The sequence below is a fragment of the Salvelinus alpinus genome, chromosome 30 (genome assembly GCF_045679555.1).
Source record: "Salvelinus alpinus chromosome 30, SLU_Salpinus.1, whole genome shotgun sequence".
NCBI classification, from domain to species: Eukaryota; Metazoa; Chordata; class Actinopteri; order Salmoniformes; family Salmonidae; genus Salvelinus; species Salvelinus alpinus.
In genome coordinates this window covers 11994457-12009111 of record NC_092115.1, presented here as the reverse complement: position 1 = coordinate 12009111, position 14655 = coordinate 11994457, and the positions used below count along the sequence as shown (strand labels likewise).

Here is a 14655-nt window from a genome sequence, read left to right as displayed (position 1 = left end):
AGCTAGCATGACAGTCTGCTTGGCTGGTCTCTCAGCTAGCATGACAGTCTGTTTGGCTAGTCTCTCAGCTAGCATGACAGTCTGTTTGGCTGGTCTCTCAGCTAGCATGACAGTCTGTTTGGCTAGTCTCTCAGCTAGCATGACAGTCTGCTTGGCTGGTCTCTCAGCTAGCATGACAGTCTGTTTGGCTGGTCTCTCAGCTAGCATGACAGTCTGTTTGGCTGGTCTCTCAGCTAGCATGACAGTCTGTTTGGCTGGTCTCTCAACTAGCATGACAGTCTGTTTGGCTGGTCTCTCAGCTAGCATGACAGTCTGTTTGGCTAGTCTCTCAGCTAGCATGACAGTCTGCTTGGCTGGTCTCTCAGCTAGCATGACAGTCTGTTTGGCTGGTCTCTCAGCTAGCATGACAGTCTGTTTGGCTAGTCTCTCAACTAGCATGACAGTCTGTTTGGCTGGTCTCTCAGCTAGCATGCGAGTCTAGGGTTTGGCTGGTCTCTCAGCTAGCATGACAGTCTGTTTGGCTGGTCTCTCAGCTAGCATGACAGTCTGTTTGGCTGGTCTCTCAGCTAGCATGACAGTATGTTTGGCTGGTCTCTCAGCTAGCATGACAGTCTGTTTGGCTGGTCTCTCAGCTAGCATGACAGTCTGTTTGGCTGGTCTCTCAGCCAGCATGACAGTCTGTTTGACTGGTCTCTCAGCTAGCATGACAGTCTAGGGTTTGGCTGAAAAAGAGGATTCAAATAATAAGAGAAACAGTCGGAAGAAAAGACACAAGGAAGAGATGTTCAATAAAATTGTATATATCAATATATAGAGATATTTAAGAACAACTTCAGAAAGTAATAAAAAGGTGACAGACCGTTTTGGCAATTTGAGTACAGCTGTTATTTTCCGGTACATAAGAACACGTCTCCTCCCACAGCAAAACAGTTTTTGAAAAAAGACCTAAAGAAGAAAAAAGGCACTAGAAAACAATAATACATTTTCTAAACACTGGGGATGAAAGACAATGAGATGATATGGAGAATATTGAGGAAGAACCACCTTGTATGACTTGAACTAATAAATAAAATAAAAAATTTGGAAAAAGAAAAGGATATCAGATGAAGCAAGACCAAGCGACAACACAAAACACTTTGGTGGTTAATTCATATTTCGTACCATCAGGCAATACAGTGTTCTTTTATACAAATAAATTAATTTACCGTCATCGATTATTTTTTCTTATCTAAAATCTTATGTACATCTTTTTCTTTTACACAATTGTATAATACTTTATCAAACTTTTTTTTGCAATATGACAATGTATTTACAAATCATGATTTTCAAACCCCCCCCAACCTACTCCGGTCCCAAATACACAAACTCACGTGCACTCACTCTGACAAACGTGCACAACACACACACACACTCACTCTGACAAACATACACACACACACACACACACACACACACACACACACACACACACACACACACACACACACACACACACACACACACACACACACACACACACACACACACACACACACACACACACACACCTTATGTTCTCCCCATGCATTACACACAACACATTCTGAGAGGGCTGGGCAACACAGAGCCTACAAAACGTTTTCAATATGGCTGTGGGATGAACATAAACAAACACACACCCTCCATCTCACTCTTTCCCATTCCATCCTGTCGGTCTCCGTGAACAAAAATACAACAATGGAAGGGACTCTGAAATGTCTATTTACCCCACACAGCGGAGCACTAGTGTGACAGACAGCACAAAAGGAGAGGGGGACAAAAGGACAGGGGGACAAAAGAGAGGGGGACAAAAGGACAGGGGGATAAAGGAGGGCCGTGTTTACTGACAGGAGGATCCAACCTGACTGAACCACATTACTGTTGAAAATTGCATACCAAATGGCACCCTATTCCATATATAGTGCACTACTTTTGACCAGAGCCCTATGGGTTTCCCTATGGGTCCTGGTCAAAAGTAGTGCACTATTAAGGGAATAGGGTGCCATTTGTGACGAAGTCTAAATCTGCCACGTGGCCTCGGCCACCAAATCACCTGACAGGAGCCTTTTGTCAGCAATCAACCTACTACTGAGTTCCTCCTGCATGATAGACCTCCTGTATGATAGACCTCCTAATGAGATCCTCTTGTATGATATACCTCCTACTGAGTTCCTCCTGTATGACAGACCTCCTACTGAGCTCCTCCTGTATGACAGACCTCCTACTAAGATCCTCCTGTATGATAGACCTCCTACTGAGGTTCTCCTGTATGAAAGACCTCCTACTGAGTTCCTCCTGCATGATAGACCTCCTGTATGATAGACCTCCTAATGAGATCCTCTTGTATGACAGACCTCCTACTAAGATCCTCCTGTATGATAGACCTCCTACTGAGGTTCTCCTGTATGATAGACCTCCTACTGAGATCCTCCTGTATGAAAGACCTCCTACTGAGGTTCTCCTGTATGAAAGACCTCCTACTGAGGTCCTCCTGTATGAAAGCTCACAATGACATCTGCTCAAAGGACGAGGACAGAGGCATTGTGGAGTGCTTGTGAAGGGTGAGTGAATATGCATGCCTGTGTGTGATCTATCAAGGGTGAGTGACTGTGTGTGTGAGTTTACTGACAAAGAGAGCAGATGGGAGAATAAAATCATCAAAAACAGATGACACATTTACCAACCACATACCCTATGGCCATGGAAAACAGCTAAAAAGGAGAGAAGAATAATAGCTAACAATTAGCCTGGTAGCCACTAGCCATTTCTGGTTTAGCCTAGATACACATTAGCCTGCTACCCAGAAAGCTAGCTGTTTCTGCTTTAGCCTTGCTAAACAGCCTGTTAGCCAGAAAGCTAGCTATTTCTACTTTAGCCTTGATAAACAGCCTGCTAGCCAGAAAGCTAGTTATTTCTGCTTTAGCCTTGATAAACTGCCTGCTAGCCAGAAAGCTAGCTATTTCTTCTTTAGCCTTGATAAACAGCATGCTAGCCAGAAAGCTATTTATTTCCACTTTAGCCTTGATAAACAGCCTGCTAGCCAGAAAGCGAGCTATTTCTACGTTAGCCTTGATAAACAGCCTGCTAGCCAGAAAGCTAGTTATTTCTGCTTTAGCCTTGATAAACTGCCTGCTAGCCAGAAAGCTAGCTATTTCTGCTTTAGCCTTGATAAACCGCATGCTAGCCAGAAAGCTATTTATTTCCGCTTTAGCCTTGATAAACAGCCTGCTAGCCAGAAAGCTAGCTATTTCTGCTTTAGCCTTAATAACCAGCATGCTAGCCAGAAAGCTAGCTATTTCGGTTTTAGCCAACTCTGTTGTCATTATCATGCCTAACACAGATACCCTTGGCCATTAGCTGCTAGTTAGACGTATTTTCACTGGGCCTATAAATCCAGGCCACCCTTAATAATTACAAAGGCTTCTCTCGCTAAGCCATCAGTTTTTCAGTTTGGATCCCACTAAAATCTCTCCTTGACCCTCCTATGCCCTGCTTGCCTTCTGATAGGCTTTGTGGTTCAATAAAGAAAACATCAAAGAGGTTTCTGCCACGGGCTCAACTGTACTTCACAGGATATCAACAAGGATGCTTTGAAAAAAAAGTACACACAGAGGCTTACACACACGTAAATGCACACACACAGCAACCTCTCTCTTAAACCTTTCAGTCCACTCCAAGACAAATGCCCTGACCAGAATAACTAAACCCTATGACATCTTTAGTAATAATGAGGTGAGCAATAAAACATGTTGAATTAATATCTTAAAACCGTACGGATTGTCCCATCTACTAAGGTGCTGCCGTGGTTTAAACCTCCTCCTAAAAAGTCTCTCCAGAAAATGAGGTTCCACCAGGGAAATAAAATGGAGAGCCTACATTTAAAACGTCAAGGACTAAAATAATATTTTGGAACTCCTCTCGCCTTTAAACGTGAGACATATAACACAGAACACTGCTTAGGTTGATCAAAAGTGGATGAATAACATACAGAATTGGAGTTGACTCCTTTTCAAGTCCTGTGAGGAAATGTATCTAAATTCAATTGATACGTAGAGAATTCATGAACTTGAATTCTTATCAATTTTCTAAATTGACAGGAATTCAAATGGAACCCACTCAATCTCTGACATCACATTTAAAAAACGTAGAAAGTGTAAAACTGTCGATCCTGTGTAATGAACTGGCACATCATGGACTTGAATGGCTGGATGTGATGATATCATAACATCATATGTCCATCCATTCAACAGTCAGTCAGCTCGAGTGACCCGTAACCTCAGTGCTGTGTGTGCGTGTGCCTGAGCGGCGGCCATCTTGAAAATTAACCTCCTGAGCGGCCATCTTGTCTTGTCTCCATACTCATTTCGCCGTAGTAGACAGCATAGGCTGCTCCGTGTACCAATGAGTTCCCGGATCGGGCATACTGCCACCCAGTGGCAGCGCAATGAACTGTGGGCATGTATTTCCGCCCCCGCCCCCGCCCCCGCCGACTACGCCACACCCCACTCCGGCCGGGTACGGGTGGTGCCCGTGGTGGCCACCCATGATGCCATCCGTCCGGCCGATGTGAATCTCATCCTCCTCGCCCTCGCCCGTGGTCTTGCGGTAGACAGGGTTGTCGAAATTCATGCTCTTGGTGGCGTTCTGGCGATAGTTCCGCCAAACCAGGTAGACGCCGGTGCAGAGCAGGCCGAAGATCACTGTGGCAACAATAGGAACTGCATGCGTTTAACACACAGTGGCAGGGGAAGGATAGGGGGGACACAGGGAAGATGGGGGAGATGGGGGAGCGTTAATGTCATCGGAGAATGAACATGGTGAGAGTTGAAAGGCACAGAGATGAAGTAGAGCAACTTAAGGCATGCGGGGGGACAGAGTGGAGAGCGGGACGCAGAAGGAACTGGCCTTATGTTGGAGATTTCTTTGCTAGGCTGGTGGATCAATTGCCATTAATATCATCAAGGTATAATCTCATTACTTTGAAAAACAATTATCTAGGCAACATTATGGTTGTCTTAGAACTTCTGGAGGCAACTAGGCTATGCGTAACCATGACACCAAGTCCTGCCAGATGGGTAATTTCTGAGAGATCTTGGCAAAAACTGGGCTTCAGTCAGTATTCATGAAAAACTGTGGCTATTATGGACTGGACTTTTGGTCAGTGAAGTAGAATTTGGCACAGAGGAAACCTTAACTGTCCAGCAAGCTCATAAAACTAAGGGTTTACTAGAATCTTTAAGGTTTGTATCTTTAACTAATGCATTTAAGTACCGAGAGACAAGGGTGTCTAGAAGACATGCTATCTTACAGTAGGTAGAAGCTAACATTACCTTCACTAGCTACTTCAACATTATATTTCAATTGAGTATTACTACAGGTTAGCTTTAACTGCAGATTCATTACACTTTAATATGAGCTGGATTCCAAAAGGACTTGCAGATTATCTTCAGAGTAAAAAGGTCACATCATTTCATCATCTAAGCGTTCATTGTAATTGATTTACATTTTAGTACAGAGTGACTTACTGACTTTCCCTGAGTAAAAACTCATATCATCATCACAATACCTTTACTTGAGGACATTATTACATGATATGGGTAAGTCCTGTCCTGTCTAAGTCACCTTATAAAGATTAGGGAGTGGGGCCAGGTGAAGGGGGTCAGCCCAAACATTGCTGGGTTCTTTCTGCTTATTGGCTAATTCTCTGCTAATCTAATTCACCTTGGTGAGTCTTCTGCTGTCCCTGTGACCACCAGTGACCACCAGTGTCCCTGTGACCACCAGTGTTCCTGTGACCACCAGTGACCACCAGTGACCACCAGTGTCCCTGTGACCACCAGTGACCACCAGTGTCCCTGTGACCACCAGTGTGTCCATTACTCTGTAATAAGAAGGGTAGGGGAGACTAGCATTGCCCATATGCCCTATGACCTCAGTACCCTACACGTAAAGCCTCGGCTCCACATGAATTATGACAAAACGCTCCAGAAAAGGACAGAATTACAGGGTCACGTTCATTAGGGCACGCAACGCAATCATTTTCAGCGTAAAACAAAAATAACATTTCTTATTGGACAAATCTAGTTAGCCCCCAGGTGTTTCAGTCAGTTTTTCATCCATTTACACTACCTCCATCTCTATGCGTTTTCTGACTACCTGCAGTAATATATGCAACCAAACCCACGGCCACCTGAAGGTCTATGGTTGCTTTGATTGGAACGTACCCAACACAGACAATAAATGGATGGATATGCAGTGGCAGAATGTCAAGACACACACCATGGCTTCTCCGAGCAGCCATGGCTCTAGGCATGATCTCTCTGGTCCAAACTGAACTAGGATCAGTGGATAGGAGTGTAGGGACATGTCTCTAGGCATGGTCCCTCTCGTCCAAACTGAACCAGGATCAGTAGATAGGAGATAAATATAGCAGGTGGGACAGGAGAAGCAGCCTCCGTGGAGTACAGAGAGAGGACATGTACTTACCTATGGGGATCACTACTCCCAGAACTGCCACTGTCAGGTTCTCACCCAGGAGGAAATGCTCACTTCCAGCTATAGAGGAGAGAAAGAGGGGGGAAGGAGGAAAGAGAGAGAGAGGAGAGAAACAGAGAGAGAGAAGGAGAGAGAGAGAGGAGTGTGAAAGAAAACGAGAAAGCCAAGGAGAGAGAGAAAGACAGAGAGGGAGTGTCAGAGAAGTAAATAGAGAGGGGAATTAAAAGTGAGACAGAGAGAGAGTGATAGTGACAGAAAGAGAAAATCAAATATTACACAAGTGCCATTTCTCACTTCTCCCTTCATGACCCCTGGTAGGGCTGTATTACCCTTCATGATCCCTGGGACAGGGCTGTATTACCCCTTAGGATCCCTGGGACAGGGCTGTATTACCCTTCATGACCCCTGGTACAGGGCTGTATTAACCTTAATGACCCCTGGTACAGTTCTGTATGACCCTTCATGACCCCTGGTACAGATCTGTATTACCCTTCATGACCCCTGGTAGGGCTGTATTACCCTTCATGACCCCTGGTACAGATCTGTATTACCCTTCATGACCCCTGGTAGGGCTGTATTACCCTTCATGACCCCTGGTAAAGTTCTGTATTACCCTTCATGACCCCTGGGACAGGGCTGTATTACCCCTCATGACCCATGATACAGGGCATACAATGACATTGTAGACATTTCTGTGCTTCCAACTTGTGGGGAAGGCCCTTTCCTGTTTTGGCATGACAATGTCCCGGTGCACAAATCGAGGTCCATACAGAAATGGTTTGTAGAGATCGGTGTGGAAGAACTTGACTGGCCCGCACAGAGCCCTGACCCCATCGAACACCTTTGTGATGAATTCGAACGCCGACTGCGAGCCAGGCCTAATCGCCCAACATCAGTGCCCGAACCTCACTAATGAGCCTCTTGAGGCTGAATGGAAGCAAGTCCCCGCAGCAATGTTCCAACATCTTGTGGAAAGCCTTAACAGAAAATTGGACACTGTTATAGCAGCAAAAGGGGAGGACCAACTCCATATTAATGCCCATGATTTTGGAATGAGATGTTCGACGAGCACATACTTTTGGTTGGACGTGTTCACATACCTTTGGTTAGACGTGTCCACATACCTTTGGTTAGACGTGTCCACATACTTTTGGTTGGACGTGTCCACATACTTTTGGTTAGACGTGTCCACATACCTTTGGTTAGACGTGTCCACATACTTTTGGTTAGACGTGTCCACATACCTTTGGTTAGACGTGTCCACATACTTTTGGTTAGACGTGTCCACATACCTTTGGTTAGACGTGTCCACATACTTTTGGTTGGACGTGTCCACATACTTTTGGTTGGACGTGTCCACATACTTTTGGTTGGACGTGTCCACATACTTTAGGTTGGACGTGTCCACATACTTTTGGTTGGACGTGTCCACATACTTTAGGTTGGATACCCACTTTAGGTTGGATAGACTACATACTGTAGTCTATATACCCACTTCTAGCCTCACACACAAACATTTTATATGATCATGCCTGCTTGGTGAAATGTTGGTTCTATCTCTCTAAATTATTGAAAAGTACACATCCACGCTAATTGCTGAATAAGGGGAATACATGAATAATTGAAGCCTTTTTATGGTGTGCTGTTAAATCTATTTTACTATGTAGCTAACTGCCAATTATTTACGTCTGTTAAACAGAGTACAAACATACTGCACAGATACAAACACCCACACACTCACAGTGGTGGGAGAGGTTGCTGTCCTCCTTGACGACGAAGCCTACTGTGGTGGAGGTGACCAGGATTTTGTTGGCAGCAGTGGGATCCAAACCCTGGCCTTCCTTCTCCTCCACCCCAGATTTTGAGCTAGGGGGGGGCTCTGGGGTGCTGGAGGGGGCTGGGATGAGGTGCGGCACCCCGGCGTCTGCCTGGGACGACCCAGAAGTGCGAGGGGAGTCCTTGTCATTGGCGGCCGTGGTGATGGCCACAGGCGATGATGTGGTAGTAGTCTCATTTGCTAGAGGAAGAAGGAAAGTCAATATTAGTTATAGTCTATACATTTATTTGGACAGTGAAGCTAAAACTTTTAATTTGGCTCAACACGGCAGCATTTTGGATTTGAGATCAAATGTTTCATATGATGCAACAACACAGAATGTAACTTTTTATTTGAGGGTATTTTCATACATATCTGTTTTACCGTTTACAAATGAAAGCACTTTATGTATCTAGTCCCCACATTTAAAGAAGTCATAAGTATTTGGACAAATTCACTTATAGAGTGAGCTCCAAAAGTATTGGGACATTGACACATTTTATTGTTGTTTTGGCTCTGTCCTCCAGCACTTTGGATTTGAAATGATACAATGCCTGAGGTTAAAGTGCAGACTGTCAGCTTTCATTTGAGGGTATTTTCATCAACTGTCAGCACTTGATGTATTTAGTCCCCGCATCTGGAAGTGTCATAAGTATTTGGACAAATTCACTTATAGTGTATTAAAGTAGTCAAAAGTTTAGTATTTGGTCCCATATTCCTAGCACACAATGACTCTACAAACTTGTTAGATGCATTTGCAGTTTTGGTTGTGTTTCATATTATAGAAATGAATGGTAAATAATGTATTGTGTCATTTTGGAGTCACTTTTATTGTAAATAAGAATATAATATATTTCTAAACACTTTTTTACATTAATGTGGATGCTACCATGGTTACAGATAATCCTGAATGAATCGTGAATAATGATGAGTGAGAAAGTTACAGAGGGTCAAATATCATGCTAGCCTCTCACCGTTACCAATAACAGGGGGGTACGATATTTATGCCTCTGTAACTTTCTCACTTATCATTATTCACGATTAGACTAGAACACAATTAGACTAGAACAATATTAGACTAAACCAATATTAGACTAGAACAATATTAGACTGGACCAATATTAGACTAGAACAATATTAGACTAGAACAATATTAGACTAGACCAATATTAGACTAGAACAATATTAGACTAGAACAATATAAGACTAGAACACATTTAGACTAGAACACATTTAGACTAGAACACAATTAGACTAGAACACAATTAGACTAGACTAGAACACAATTAGACTAGAACACAATTAGACTAGAACACAATTAGACTAGAACACAATTAGACTAGAACACAATTAGACTAGACTAGAATACAATTAGACTAGACTAGAACACAATTAGACTAGAACACAATTAGACTAGAACACAATTACACTAGAACACGATTACACTAGAACACAATTAGACTACAACACAATTGGACTTTAAGGTGATCATAATATAGTTTTACTATAGTTTTATCAAAACCTAAAATAAAGTCAAATCCCACACAGTAGTAGAGGCTGGGGTCACATTAAATCAGAGGATGGGCTTTATGGTAACGGATTGAATGGAATGAAGGGAACGATATCAGTTGAGCCCCACACACACCCACACACACTCTCTCACCTGGCATGCAGGCACGCATTTCGGGGCCCAGGTCCTGTCCTGTGGGGCAGGCGCAGGTGTATTTGGGGGAGTGCTCTGTGATCTGGGGGGCTTTGAGACACAGGTACTCACAGCCACCGTTGTCCTCACTGCCCAGGTTACAGCTGTCTGGGCCTTAGTGAGGGAGATAGAGACAGAGACACAGTCAGAGACACAGTCAGAGACAGAGACACAGTCAGACACAGTCAGAGACAGTGACAATCAGAGACAGAGACACAGTCAGAGACAGAGACACAGTCAGAGACAGAGGCACAGTCAGAGACAGAGGCACAGTCAGAGACAGAGACAAGAGACACAGTCAGAGACAGACACAGTCAGAGGCACAGTCAGAGACAGAGACAAGAGACACAGTCAGAGACCGACACAGTCAGAGACACAGTCAGAGACAGAGACACAGTCAGAGACAGAATCAGAGACAAGAGGCACAGTCAGAGTCAGAGACAGAGACACAGTCAGACACAGTCAGAGACAGTGACAATCAGAGACAGAGACACAGTCAGAGACAGAGACACAGTCAGAGACAGAGGCACAGTCAGAGACAGAGGCACAGTCAGAGACAGAGACAAGAGACACAGTCAGAGACAGACACAGTCAGAGGCACAGTCAGAGACAGAGACAAGAGACACAGTCAGAGACCGACACAGTCAGAGACACAGTCAGAGACAGAGACACAGTCAGAGACAGAATCAGAGACAAGAGGCACAGTCAGAGACAGAGACAAGAGACACAGTCAGAGACAGACACAGTCAGAGACACAGTCAGAGACAGAGACACAATCAGCGACAAGAGGCACAGTCAGAGACAAGAGACACAGTCAGAGACAGAGACAAGAGACACAGTCAGACAGAGACCAGAGACACAGTCAGAGACAGAGACACAGTCAGAGACACAGTCAGAGGCAGAGACACAGTCAGAGACACAGTCAGAGACAGAGACACAGTCAGAGACAGAGACACAGTCAGACACACAGTCAGAGACAGAGACACAGTCAGAGACACAGTCAGAGGCAGAGACACAGTCAGAGACACAGTCAGAGACAGAGACACAGTCAGAGACAGAGACACAGTCAGACACACAGTCAGAGACAGAGACACAGACACAGTCAGAGACACAGTCAGAGACACAGTCAGAGACAAGAGACACAGTCAGAGACACCTGGTTGCTGGCGGAGCGGGTGAAAGACCACTATGTCGTGAGGGTCTTTGAGGTGCTCGGCCACTGTGCTGATGTCCTGGCCGGTTAGCCTGTTAGCGCTGTACACCGCCTCTCTCTCCCGGTCTGTCCAGTAGATACGGTCCTGACAGGAGGAAAGAGATGAGGGAGGGAGGGAGGGATGGAAGGAGAGAGAGAGAAGCAACGAATACACAATCACTTTGTACATCAATAACATTGTGTGTAATTATCCGTAAAATAATGTAGCAGACAGACGGCACTTTGATTTATAAAAGGCTGAGCTAGCTAGTGGCACTTTGATTTATAAAAGGCTGAGCTAGCTAGTGGCACTTTGATTTATAAAAGGCTGAGCTAGCTAGTGGCACTTTGATTTATAAAAGGCTGAGCTAGCTAGTGGCACTTTGATTTATAAAAGGCTGAGCTAGCTAGTGGGACTTTGATTTATAAAAGGCTGAGCTAGCTAGTGGCACTTTGATTTATAAAAGGCTGAGCTAGCTAGTGGCACTTTGGGGAAATGTTGTTGTAAAAGGGGTTGTAAAAATACATTAGACAGACAGACAGACAGACAGACAGACAGACAGACAGACAGACAGACAGACAGACACAGACAGACAGACTTCTCAAGCAGCGTCATGTGAATAAGCTATACGTTTACAGATCAGAAATATCTAGGTACTGTATCTGTCATTACTACTGTAAGGGTGAGCATTCCATTCCACTGAGGTAAACGAACTCTGACCTCGACTTCACCCTGTTGTTGTTGTTCATTTTCTGTTTCCGGGAATGTTCCCCTAACATTATCAGCCTTCAAAAGACATTCTGCAGAGGGGAGCTGACATCATTCCCGCTGTGTGGAAACCATGAACTTAATGCCCATAAGAGTGCGGCGGCGAGATGTCACATCCTGCGGTACGGATGTGTGTGTGTGTGTGTGTGTGTGTGTGTGTGTGTGTGTGTGTGTGTGTGTGTGTGTGTGTGTGTGTGTGTGTGTGTGTGTGTGTGTCAGGGTGACCAGAATGGCGCCTTGACAACGAGACCGGGAAGATTTAAATTTACCGGCCATTTGAGAAATTTACCGGACCCATATGCATTGGGTACATAAACCCATTAGGGCGTCCACCCACGGTGCTCAGAATGACAGAAATCACTTTTAGATTGTGGTGATGCGTCTGAACAGAACATGCAACTCATGTAATGAAGCAGCCAATAAACCGTCATTTTCAAACATTTGCCAAAATGCAATTCACGGGAAAACACCATTCTAAACAGATCACCTGGGAAAACACCATTCTAAACAGATCACCTGGGAAAACGCCATTCTAAACAGATCACCTGGGAAAACGCCATTCTAAACAGATCACCTGGGAAAACACCATTCTTAACAGATCACCTGGGAAAACACCATTCTAAACAGATCACCTGGGAAACACCATTCTAGACAGATCACCTGGGAAACACCATTCTAAACAGAGCACCTGGGAAACACCATTCTAAACAGATCACCTGGGAAACACCATTCTAAACAGATCACCTGGGAAACACCATTCTAAACAGATCACCTGGGAAAACGCCATTCTAAACAGATCACCTGGGAAAACGCCATTCTAAACAGATCACCTGGGAAACACCATTCTAAACAGATCACCTGGGAAACACCATTCTAAACAGATCACCTGATAGCAGTTTCATATGTGACAGAGATGAAAATGGGGAATTTAAAGATGCAACAACTAGGATGGGTTGCTAATATGACTAGGATTGTGCCTTTGGCTTCTGGACAACGAAAGACAGTTGCTAATAAGTCATGCTTTCTGGTGAAGTATTTTGAAGTATTTGATTTATTTCTATATAGACAGGAGTAATTTTGGCAAATGTATTTCCATGTACTTATTGGACCCAACACTGTGCCGTTTCTCTCCTATTCTATTGGTTTTCATATCTTCTTTTTTTTTTATAGGTGTGGATTGTTTCAAATCACCTTACCATGAAATGTTTACTTACAAGCCCTTAACCAACAATGCAGTTTTAAGAAATTAAATTTAAGAAAATATTCACTAAATAAAGTAAATAATAACACAAAAAAAACCACAATAAAATAACAATAATGAGACTTTATACAGGGGGTACCGATACCGAGCCAATGTGTGGGGCTACAGGTTAGTTGAGGTAATTTGTACATGTAGGTAGGGGTAAAGTTTGTTTTATTTATTTATAGGGAACAATGCACATTAATCAACATCATAATTACAATAATGCAACATCCATGTTAATGTGATGGGGGTTAGCCAAAAGATCATTTGCACCCGTAGTCCCAGGGCAGCTAAGGGCCTTTACACAGTTACAAAACACATACTCACTAAAACAATACAACATACAAATACATTACATCCAATAATATATCATTCTAACAACAACAACAACACTATCATCACCTGTCATCTTACATATGAACCACAGATAACTCGTGTGTACAGGTTTGGATAGAAGACTTGAGGACATGTTTTCAATTCAAATGTAAAAGTACAATAATCAGTGCAGCTTCTCAAGTCCATGGGCGTTGCATTCCAGTATATTGTAGCTCTAACAGAGGAGGCCGATTGGCCTATTATACTGTGTGGAAAAGGGACAACAATCCCCTCTAGTTACTGCCCTTGTTGTCCTGGAGGTGCTTTCCTTAAGCATGATATGCTTAAATTTAAAAGTACAATAATAAAAAGTACAATAATAAATGAAAGTACATAAGGGTGGAGGGGCAAGACCATGCAGGATCTTAAAGACAAGCCTTGCATCTACTTACTGCTTTAAGATATCCAGACTAAATAAATGATGTTTGTAAATGATTTGACAATGGTGGTAACTGTTTGGTTTGTTATCAAAAATCTGAAGTGTTTGTTTGTAGAGTGATTCAATTGGTTTCAGAATAGTAGCTCCTGCTTGTGACCAGCATGTGAGGCAATATCTCAGATGTGAGAAGATCACAGCATGCATATATAGTTTGGCGGACTCCACAGGAAGGAAAGGTCTTATAAACTTAAAGTTGGATAATCCAAACTTAACCGTGTTAACTACCTTCTTCACATGTATCTTAAATGTCAAGTTGGAGTCCAAAATGATGCCGAGATACATGAAGTTAGACACAACTTTCAGATTCTCCTCATTAACAAGAACAGCTCGTTGGGAAGAATCTATGGATTTCTTAGAGAAGTACATACTGTCTTGTCGATATTTAAATGCAGGCAAGAATTAGTCATCCATTTAGAAACATGTACCATAGCTTCAGTTAACTTTAACAACTAATTGTCTATTGTTTTGAGTGTACATACAGAACTGTATCGTCTGCATACATCTGCATGTTAACTTGTGGGAGATCATTTATATAGATGGTAAACAGAAGGGGGCCTAATATTGACCCTGTGGGACCCCAATGTTATACTAAAGAGTCCGACTGAGT

General features: G+C 43.5%; 1 protein-coding gene across 1 annotated transcript in view; it reads right to left on the bottom strand.

The window, feature by feature from the left end:
• Window positions 1-780: 780 nt before the first annotated feature.
• Window positions 781-14655, bottom strand: part of LOC139559702 (low-density lipoprotein receptor-related protein 8-like) — a 169627-nt gene continuing 155752 nt past the window's right edge. Inside the window, exons 14-18 of the mRNA XM_071375922.1 lie at window positions 11187-11328; window positions 9993-10145; window positions 8255-8530; window positions 6505-6573; window positions 781-4736 (exon numbers count right to left, since the gene is read on the bottom strand). Coding sequence (XP_071232023.1) covers window positions 4378-4736; window positions 6505-6573; window positions 8255-8530; window positions 9993-10145; window positions 11187-11328 — 999 coding nt within the window. The 3' untranslated portion in view covers window positions 781-4377. The remainder of the gene's footprint in view (window positions 4737-6504; window positions 6574-8254; window positions 8531-9992; window positions 10146-11186; window positions 11329-14655) is intronic.